The 10,736-nt window shown below is 45.8% G+C and overlaps 1 protein-coding gene across 3 annotated transcripts in view; it reads right to left on the minus strand.

Moving 5' to 3' along the window:
• The window catches only part of TRIM14 (tripartite motif containing 14), a 64,270-nt gene extending 54,322 nt beyond the window's left edge, over positions 1-9,948 (minus strand). For all 3 annotated transcript variants that reach the window (XM_074395085.1, XM_010350808.3, XM_074395084.1), the window contains exons 1-2: positions 9,666-9,948; positions 698-793 (exon numbers count right to left, since the gene is read on the minus strand). In XM_074395085.1, the coding sequence (XP_074251186.1) occupies positions 698-793; positions 9,666-9,872 (303 nt within the window). In that variant the 5' untranslated portion in view covers positions 9,873-9,948. The remainder of the gene's footprint in view (positions 1-697; positions 794-9,665) is intronic.
• Between the last annotated feature and the right edge of the window lie 788 nt (positions 9,949-10,736).

Below are 10,736 nucleotides of genomic sequence, written 5' to 3' on the forward strand. Positions count from 1 at the left end.
GCAACCTCCGCCTCCTGGGTTCAGGCAATTCTCCTGCCCCAGCCTCCTGAGTAGCTGGGATTACAGGCACGTGCCACCATGCCCAGCTAATTTTTTGTATTTTTAGTAGAGACGGGGTTTCACCATGTTGACCAGGATGGTCTCGATCTCCTGACCTCATGATCCACCCGCCTCAGCCTCCCAAAGTGCTGGGATTACAGGCGTGAGCCACCGCGCCCGGCTCAACTTCCCATTTAAAATCCACAGAGAATCCATTCAACGTCATTATGAAAAGAGAGTGAAGAAAGTTCCTATTTGTGGAGCCGCTCTATACCCTACTGGCTTTCTTTCAGTATGGCAGTGGAATTAGAGATACCTGCATATTCCTTAAGCTATATTTGGCTTTGTTTAAGGCAATTTGGGATAACGGACTAATTCTTCCAAGAGAGTGGCAGATGACTCTAAGGAACCAGAGGTTTGCCACAAAGCAAAGGGAACCAAAGCTCAGGGCCCCTCCATGGTGTTACACCTGATTTTGTCAGTAATTTGGTGTTCTTTTTCTACAGAACCCTGAATTATAGAATCTCCAGCCCCCACCAAACCCGATCTGCCCCTTCGAAGTTGGCTTTTATTTTTCACTGGCTCTGAATTGGGGGTCTCTTGTGTCGGGGGGAAATGTGAGCCTCTCCATGGGAATGAGGAAGAAACATCTACTCACCTTGAGCTTCTCAGTGGCATCTTCTATCTGGGTTATGTTGTCAACGTGCTGCTGCTTCTTGATTGCCAGCTGCTTTAAACATTCTTGGGTGAGTTTCTGTACAAGAGGGAGTTAGGAAAAAAGTCTTAATACTGTCACTTCCAAATAACAGGCCCGTCACGAGGGTCATCTCCACTTACTCTTGTATTCTGTTTCAGTGGAGGCATCTGAAGGTGAGGCGATTTGCCCAAAGTCATGTGGCAAGTTGGTGGATGAGCTGGGACCAGGGCCCCTTTGATCCTTGGAGGTCTGCAGCAGGTATGCCTCAAATCTTGATTTTCGCCCCCTCCCACACTTCTCTTATCTAGGACAAGTCTTGCTTGTGACTTGCTTTTCCAGCCTTTCAAGTAGGACTTTAAGGCAAGCAGCTTGGGGTGTGGGAAGGAGCAGCCACTTACTATTAACTGAGCACCTACTACATGCTGGGCCCTGTTCCAGGTGCTGCCCTCATGAAACATACATTCCAAGGAGTCAGTGGCCCTCTGGCCCTGGACTAGGTGAGAAGTCCATGAGGTTCATGCTTCCTGCTCTTCCCACCTTCCATATCTCTGCTTTTTGAAATCACTGTTTTCCCCAAAGTCTGCTCTGCATTCCCCTTCCCCACAGGTGTGACCTCATCTCCATCTTAGCCTTTCTTACACCTGGCCTTACACTCAGCTGGTTGGGCCTAGATCTGGCTGCCCCATTGACTGGGAGCTTCCTGAGGGCAGGCTCGCTTCATTCCTACCTCCCCACAGGGACCAGGGGGTGACCCAGAAGTGTTTGCTGAATGGAACAGAATTATCAGGGGTTGGTCAGGCATGGTGGCTCATGTCTATAATCCCAACACTTTGGGAGTCTGAGGCAGGAGGATCACTTGAGCCCAAGGAGTTCCAGACCAGCCTGGGCAACATGGTGAGACTCTGCCTCTACCACAAAAGAAGAAAAAAAAAAAAAGCTGGGCATGGTGGCATGCACCTGTAATCCTACCTACTTGGGAGGCTGAGGTTGGGGGGAGTCACCTGAGCCCAGGAGGTCAAGGTTGCAGTGAGCCGTGATCATGCCACTACGCCACTACACACCAGCCTGGGCTAGTAAGACCCTGTCTAAAACAAACAAACAAACAAAAAAGAATTATCAGGACCTGCCAGCTTCTCCCCAACCAGCCACGGAACTCTTCCAGATCAGGGAAGGATCTGATCTATTCCTTGACTCATGGCCTAAAATACATGCTGAATAGATGTTTGGTGAATGGTGGATGGATGAATGAGTAATGGGTGAATGCATAGGAAGGTGGATATGTGTATGTAAAATGGGTATTCATAGTGACAACCTTACATAATGAGATTCAAGAGCTGGGCATGGTGGCTTGCACCTGTAATCCCAGCTATTCAGGAGGCTGAGGTGGGAGGATCACTTAAGGCCAGGAGTTTGAGACAGGCCTGTGCAAAATAGCAAGACCTCACCTCTACCAAAAAACAACAGACAAAACAAGAAGCCAGGCTGGGCATGGTGGAGAATGCCTGTAGTCCCGGCTGCTTGGGAGGCTGACATTCACAAGCTATAGAAATGATTACCAAAGAAATAAATTGATGATGGCTAGCTTTGTTTAATGAACAATTCAGGCAAAATTGCTATAAAAAATAAATAAATGAGATAAAAGTTTATAAATGAACATTTCATAGTTTTAAAAGTTGTTTTCAGTAACATATCATGTTAGCTAAATTAAGTAATAGGTCATCATAGAATGTCTGAGTTATTTATACGGTATAGAAAAGCTAAATATATTTAGATCTGTTACAAAAATTGAGAAGCCATCTTTCTAGAAATTATAAAATTATTTCAATTACAAATGGTGGTAGAAAACAGCTCAAAATTACTCACTTCCTAGGTTTTTCACTGGAAATTCAGGTTACTAAGAGTGGAAATTGTAGTTAATAACTACTCGATATAAAAGAAACAATTATATTTACAGAGTGTATAAAGAAAGTCAGATGTATTTTTGGTAAAGAGAGTTGAAAAAGAGGAATTTTTCTTTTGCATGAGAGAGAACTTCATGTAGTCAGAATGATAATGGGAAAAGGGAAGTAGATTTTCGTCCAAAGGTAGAATGCCAAAATAAAAAGAAAGTACAGGACAAAACTGAAGATTTAAGCAAATTATAGAAGGTCTGTGGAAGATTAATCTCATAAAAGAAATTTTACATGTGACCAAGTTGTTTAAAATTAGAAGGAAATGGCCAGGTGTGGTGGCTTCCTGTAATCCCAGCACTCTGGGAGGCTGAGACAGGTAGATCACCTGAGATCAGCGGTTTGAGACCAGTCTGGCCAACATGGTGAAACCCCGTCTCTACTAAAAATACAAAAATTAGCTGGGCATGGTGGTATGTACCTGTAATCTCAGCTACTTGGGAGGCTGAGGCAGGAGAATTGCTTGTACCTTGGAGGCGGAGGTTGCGGTGAGCTAGATGGCACCACTATACTCCAGACTGGGCAACAAGAGCAAAACTCCATCTCAAAAAAAAAAAAAAAATCAGAAGGAGATCATTTATAAGTTTTCTAAAACTTCAGTATTAATATCAAAAGCACACTCGCGTAAGGCCAGAGTCCGGGCTCCTGTGTTGGAACAACAGGGTTTTATCAGAGCATTGATCTACTCTTTAATAGAAAATGGTGAGCGATTATTGAAGGTTTATGGAACTCTTGTCTTGTGTGGTCAAAGCTGACTGAGATTGGATGGTTGATAATATACTAATACATAAGTAAGTCTTTTCTTTTTTCTAGATAGGGTCTCACTTTGTCACCCAGAATGAAATTCAGTGGTGCAATCTTGGCTCACTGCAACCTCGACCTCCCAGGCTCAAGCAATCCTCCCACCTCAGCCCTCCAAGTAGCTGGGACTATAGGCATGCACCACCATGCCCAGCTAATTTTTGTATCTTCTGTAGAGACACAGTTTTGCCCAGGCGGTCTTGAACGTCTGAGCTCAAGTCATCCACCAGCCTTTGCCTCCCAAAGTGCTGGGATTATAGGCATGAGACACTGTGCCTGGGGCCTAAAATTAAGATTTGTTTTTCTTCTTATTTTTTTCTTTGAGATGGAATTTCACTCTTGTTACCCAGGCTGGAGTGCAATGGCACAATCTCGGCTCACTGCAACCTCCGCCTCCTGGGTTCAAGCAATTCTCCTGCCTCAGCCTCCCGAGTAGCTGGGACTACAGGCGTGCACCACCATGCCCAGCTAAGTTTTGTATTTTTAGTAGAGACGGGGTTTCACCATGTTGACCAGGATGGTCTCGATCTCTTGACCTCGTGATCCACCCGCCTCGGCCTCCCAAAGTGCTGGGATTACATGCGTGAGCCACCGCACCCGGCCTGTTTTTCTTCTTTGAACAACAATGTAATGTGGTATTAATAAGGTAAAAGGTATATTTACTTTTGCATTAATGGCAAAGAAAAGGTAACAGGGGAGTCTGTCCCATGCTGTCTTTATTAGGTCTCTTGATTGAGAACTGAATCTGCTCTATCAGAGTGGTTTTTGCTTTTTGAAATCTTTGAATTATCATTTTGGCTAAAATGAATTATCATTATTTTGTAGTGACCTGTGATTCTATTTTGATCATGTGTTTTAAACCCTTCTGATTTTTATAACAAGTGTTTTAAACCTTTAATATTTGAGATACTTCCCAAAGTTAAATCTCAAATTCAAAAATTCAGTCTTTTTTGACCCAAGCTGACTTGGCATAACCAGAACCTCTGCAAGTCCAAAAGAGACACATTAGGCTTATTTGGTATGTCAAAGTCATACGGAAAATATTGTCAAGTAAGCAATGATGCTCAACTTTCTTTGAGTTATATTTATAAAAATGTATTATTGTGTTCCAACATTGTATCATTGTATGAGATTCTTAAAAGTCTGATATGTCTTAGTATACGTTATCAGTATATTATCATAATTATTATGATAAACTGTTGTATGCCACACAAATAACCAAATGTCCTAGTCAATTTCATCTTTAACCATGGCTATTCTAAGCCTCTTACCATTCATAGACAATTTTTGTTTTACTTTGATTCTTGTTTGTGGGTTTTTTTGTTTTTTTTTTTGAGATGTAGTTTCACTCTTGTTGCCCAGGCTGGAGTGTAATGGCTTAATCTTGGCTCACCACAACCTCCCAGGTTCAAGTGATTCTGCCTCAGCCTCCTGAGTAGCTGGGATTACAGGTGACTGCAACCACACCTGGCTAATTTTGTATTTTTAGTAGACACCGGGTTTCTCTATGTTGATCAGGCTGGTCTTGAACTCCCGACCTCAGATGATCTGCCTGCTTCAGCCTCCCACAGTGCTGGGATTACAGGCATGAGCCACTGTGCCCGGCCTTAGTTTGATTCTTTTTTAAGAAAGTAGTTTATAATCAGTTACGGTCCAAAATTTGCTGCTTCTTTAAGGAAATTTTTGGAAAAGACCCTGACAAGTACTCTTGAATACAGGTTTCTGGTAACTTCAGAGATCATACCACCGGACTAAGTAAAAATTTCCAGAACTCTAATAAAAACCTGAGGCATTCATGAAGACTGCTAACCCAACATCGAGCAGAGCAAGAATTATTTACATGGGACTAAACTGATAGAAGACAAAAGTGATTTTTATGATTTTAAAAATTCAAAACATTGCTATTTCTTTTTATATTTTGTTTTTCAGTTAAAAAGCTTTTTTCCTTTTGTAACAGCAACTGGATAAAATACACTTTTGTGAGCAAAAATAGAAACATTTGCCTTTCTCTGTACCTGATTTCTCCAAAATTTGCAAACTATTTGTATTATTCTTTTTTTTTTTTTTTTGGAGACAGAGTTTCGCTCTTGTTATCCAGGCTGGAGTGTGCAATGGCACGATCTCGGCTCACCGCCACCTCCGCCTCCTGGGTTCAGGCAATTCTCCTGCCTCAGCCTCCTGAGTAGCTGGGATTACAGGCACGCGCCACCATGCCCAGCTAATTTTTTGTATTTTTAGTAGAGACAGGGTTTCACCTTGTTGACCAAGATGGTCTCGATCTCTCGACCTCGTGATCCACCCGCCTCGGCCTCCCAAAGTACTGGGATTACAGGCTTGAGCCACCGCGCCCGGCTTTTTTTTTTTTTTTTTTTTTTTTTAAGATGGAGTCTTGCTCTGTCACTCAAGCTAGAGTGCAGAGTGCAGTGGCATGATTTTGGTTCACTGCAACCTCTGCCTCCTGGTTCAAATGATTCTCCTGCCTCAGCCTCCTGAGTAGCTGGAACTACAGGTGCACACCACCATGTCTGGGTAATTTTTGTATTTTTAGTAGAGATGGGGTTTCACCATGTTGGCTAGGCTGGTCTCCAACTTCTAACCTCAAGTGATCTGCCCATCTCAGCCTCCCAAAGGGGTGGGATTACAGGTGTGAGCCACTACACCTGGCTATTTGTGAGTATTCTTATTTTAGGACAATATAGTTATTTGCATAAATTCAGTAAGAATACATTTTCTTTCCTAACAGACCATATTGGAGACACTGGTAATTTTACCAAGGCTTTGACTGAAATGGTGTATCTTCAGGTATGACCAGATCGTTTTTAGGAACTGAAGTTGACTTTATAGAGCCCATAAAGAGACCCTTGGGGGCCAGGCTTGGTGGCTCAAGCCTGTAATCCCATCACTTTGGGAGGCTGAAGCAGATGGCTTACTCGAGTCCAAGAGTTTGAGACCAGCCTGGACAACATAGTGAGACCTTACCTCTATTAAAAAATGTTAACAAGAATAAAATAAAAGGGGGCCCAGCACTTTGGGAGACTGAGGTGGGCAGTTCACTTGAGGTCAGGGTGTTCAAAACCAGCCTGGCCAACAGGGCAAAGCCCCATCTCTACCAAAAAATACAAAAATTAGCCAGGAGTGGTGATGTAAACCTGTAGTCCCAGCTACTTGGGAGACTGAGGTGGGAGAATCACTTGAACCTGGGAGGCAGAGGCTGCAGTGAGCCAAAATTGCACCACTGCACCCCAGCCTGAGCAACAGAATGAGACTCTGTCTTCAGAGAAAAAAAAGTATCTTGAGAAACCTCAAGATATTTTGGGACCTTGAAAAGAGAATAATTCACCCACTGTGAATGGGTATCACAGGCATAGTCTGATGGTGAATCCTTGGTTTAGCTTTTTAGCTGTGAGGCTTTTAAAAGTTGAATCCGGCCGGGCGCGGTGGCTCAAGCCTGTAATCCCAGCACTTTGGGAGGCTGAGGCGGGTGGATCACGAGGTCAAGAGATGGAGACCATCCTGGTCAACATGGTGAAACCCCGTCTCTACTAAAAATACAAAAAAATTAGCTGGGCATGGTGGTGCGTGCCTGTAATCCCAGCTACTGAGGAGGCTGAGGCAGGAGAATTGCTTGAACCCAGGAGGCGGAGGTTGCGGTGAGCCGAGATCGCGCCATTGCACTCCAGTCTGGGTAACAAGAGCGAAACTCCGTCTCAAAAAAAAAAAAAAAAAAAAGTTGAATCCAGGCCAGGCATGGTGGCTCATGCCTATAATCTCAGCACTTTGGGAGGCTGAGGTGAGAGGATCACTTGAGCCCAGGAATTCTAGACCAGCCTGGACAATATGGCGAAACCCTGTCTCTAAAAAAAAAATACAAAAAAATTAGCCTGGTATGGTGGTGCATGCCTATAGTCCCAGCTACTTGGGAGGCTGAGGTAGTAGGAGGATCGCTTGAGCCTGGGAGGCAGAGGTTGCAGTGAGCAAAGATCATGCCATTGCACTCTAGCCTGGGTGACAGAGCAAGACCCTGTGTCTCAAAAAAAAAAAAAAAAAAAAAAAAAAAAAGAAAAAGAAAAAAAGAAAAAAAAGTTGAATCCAAAATTCCTTACGAAAGTTTCAACAGTGAAAATTAACAGGCCAAGTATAATCTAAAACTTATTTTGCAAGTAAATTTGCCTTATCAAGACTCATTTTTGGTAAAAGCAAGGAACTAGAGAGAGAAAAATCATGTTTCAGAAGAAAATCTTAGCACCCTTGTTATTCCTGTTATTAGATTCCAGCCTTGGCCATTGTTTTTGAGTTTTTATTATTTTCCTACATTTTGTACTAAATCCTGAATTATTTCCTGGCTACAACAAGGAAGGTTGTAGACAAAGTTGTAGAAGCCAAATTCCTGGCTTTTAAGGAAAATTTGGGATTTTCTTCATGATGTTTTTAGTGGACTCCCCAGTGGAATAGGGTTGGTGTTGTTCTGCCATAGAGATTCTCTTTTTCTTTTATTTCTTTAGTTTTTTTGAGACAGAGTCTCACTCTGTCACCCAGGCTGGAGTGCAGTAGCGTGATCTTGGCTTACTGCAATCTCCCTCTCCTGGGTTCAAGCGATTCTCATGCCTCAGCCTCCTGGGTAGCTGGGATTATAGATATGTACCACCACACCCGGCTAATTTTCATATTTTTTAGTAGAGAAGGGGTTTCACCCTCTTGGCCACGCTGGTCTTGAATTCCTGGCCTCATGTGATCCTTCGGCCTCAGCCTCCCAAAGTGCTGGGCTTATAGGCATGAGCCACTGTGCCTGACCACTGTGTCATTTTCATATAAATTCTTGGTAAACAATTGAGGAACTGCCTCTGCTTTTTTTTTTTTTTTTTTTTTTTTTCCAAAAACGTATGTGTAACTGCTGCTAATTAGAGTGGATAGTCAGGGAAATTTGAATCTCTGGTCCCAGTTTGCCATCCCCAAGCTTTGGGCTTAGATAAACGCTATACTTAATCATATTTTCTGAATCTTATTACCTGAAGTTGACTTTAGGTAGGTGGGTAGAGGGATGGACAAACGGATGGGTGAGACTCGAGCCAGATCTGTGGAAAGCAGCCTTGTTAATTCTGAATAACAGTTTTTCAAGGAGCTATTATTATAATTACAGCCATTTCATACATAAAAAATAGAAGAGTCTGGTGGCAGGGACAGGTCTTGAGCCCAGGATTCCAATCGATTGTCCCTCATGCTCCCCTTTTCACCTTGGAGTTCCAAGGTTGTCACAATGTAGTGGTCTGGAGTCGTGCAGTGCAGGGGAAAACCTTGCAATGGGGCCGAGTTCATCACAGAAGACCTTGAGACGGAAGTGGTAGAATCAACACCTATCAGACAGGAGGGCCTGCGTCACCTAGGCTTCATGAAACCCAGAGAGAGAGGATTTGAGAGGAGCCACAGAATAAGTCAGCTGGGAAGCTGAAGCAGGAGCCCAAAGCCCCTGGCCACTGCTAGGATTATGCATAAGTGAGCCTTCCATGATGAGAAGGGCCTTGTTGGGGGCATCTGGCTAATGGAGTCCTGGGTGCAAGGCCTGCCCCTGTCTTCAGAGCCTTCCTTTTGTGGCCTATAAACTGGCTGTAATAATAATAGTTCACACAGGGCTGCTGTGAGCAGGAATGGGAGAGTCTGTGTGGCCGGTGAGGGAAAGGAGGTAGGTAGTGACTGTTGGGGCTGCTCCCAGGGCAATCGGCCGTCCTCAGTTCAAGGTTCACAGGCCCTTTCTGTAGACTACAGATTGAGTAAACTGGAGATGTCTGTGTGACTTTCTGAGCTACACAAGGCTGTTTATTAAGAAAGAGGGTTTGCACCTCTGTTAACTGAAAGGCAGACTGTTTTCCAACCCAATGGCAGTGTGGTGAACCCGCCATGGTGGACAGGGTCAAGGACATCTGGGTACCAGTCTGGGCTCCCAACCTCTCCTAAACCCATCTTTTATGAAGCTCAACTGATGGCCTTGGCTCGCCTTTGCCCTTCCTGGGGTCTCAGTTTCCCGTTCTGAACTTTCGGCTGACCGCTTAGACGCCCTCTGGGGCACCTCTGGTTTCCAACTTGTTACCCGTCCCTGGCCACGGAATGGCAGGCACGCCCCCTCCTCCACCGTCGTGCCTGGGCTGGCTCCCACAAATCCCGCGCGGCGTCCCCACCGTCCCCACCTGCACGTGCACCGCCGCCTCCAACGCCAGGCCCACCGGGTGGCCGCGGTGCGCGCCCAGCACCGGGCAAAGCGCGCACACGCAGCGGCGGCAGCTGCGACAGAAGAGCTCGGTCACGCGGTCGCCATGCTCCGGGCAGCGCCAGCCGCATCCCTCGACGAGCTCCGATCCCCCAGGGGTCAGGTTTCCAGCCGCCGCACCAGCCATTTATCCCCGCCGCCTCGGGCTCCCGGGGCACGGGGCGGGGCTCCCACGGGAAACCGAAACCTCGGCCGTGGGCGGGGCGGCTCCAGGCCGGCCCAGCTCCAGCACTGGAGGACCGCAGGGCGCCCCCGGCCTCCGGGAGGATGGCAGCCAGCCGGGAGCAGCGAAGGGCCTCGGAGCATCCTCCGACCAGCAGGGTGCTCCCTCGGCCCGCCCAGGTCGGGAGGTGGCCCCAGAAGACATGGGAGGCTCCTAATGGGCCAGCTGGGAGAGGGTGGGCTTCCTGCTTAATGACGCTAGTCCAGTAACGCCTAGAAAACTGCAGCCCTGAGGATGGGACCAAAGTTGGCTGTGACCTTCCGGGGTCGGGGGGATGGTGCGCCTCTTACTTTCTCCTGATCCTCTCTTGCTCTTTTCCTGGGAAAGATAGCCATTCCCACAATTGTGAGAAACCTCGTCAACCTCAAATAATGACACGGAGATTCTCCAAATGAGTTTATTTCGGACTGAGCAGAAAGATTGCAATCTGGGAATAAATGTGCCATGGCACCCAAGGGGTGGGGGCACGGAGTACTCAAGGAGGCAAAGGAAAGCGGAGGCTTTTAAAGGCAAAACGAGGAGGGCCGCATATATTGTTTTAAAATAATAATACTTGGTTACAAGAATAAATACGGTGGCTTCAGCCCAAAAGTTGAACAGGCAGTTGCTGGGCAGATGTCCTCATACAGTGGCTTTTGTGCAAGATTGTGGTTCTTTGTGCAAAGTTGCAGTTTGGTGCAACCTATTATCATGCAATAATAGTTCCTGTTACCAGGCAAATCGTTGGCGAGGGCCCCCCACTTCATGGCCTCCCACGCTCCTGGGTTC

Source organism: Saimiri boliviensis, chromosome 2, assembly GCF_048565385.1.
Source record: "Saimiri boliviensis isolate mSaiBol1 chromosome 2, mSaiBol1.pri, whole genome shotgun sequence".
Lineage (NCBI taxonomy): Eukaryota > Metazoa > Chordata > Mammalia > Primates > Cebidae > Saimiri > Saimiri boliviensis.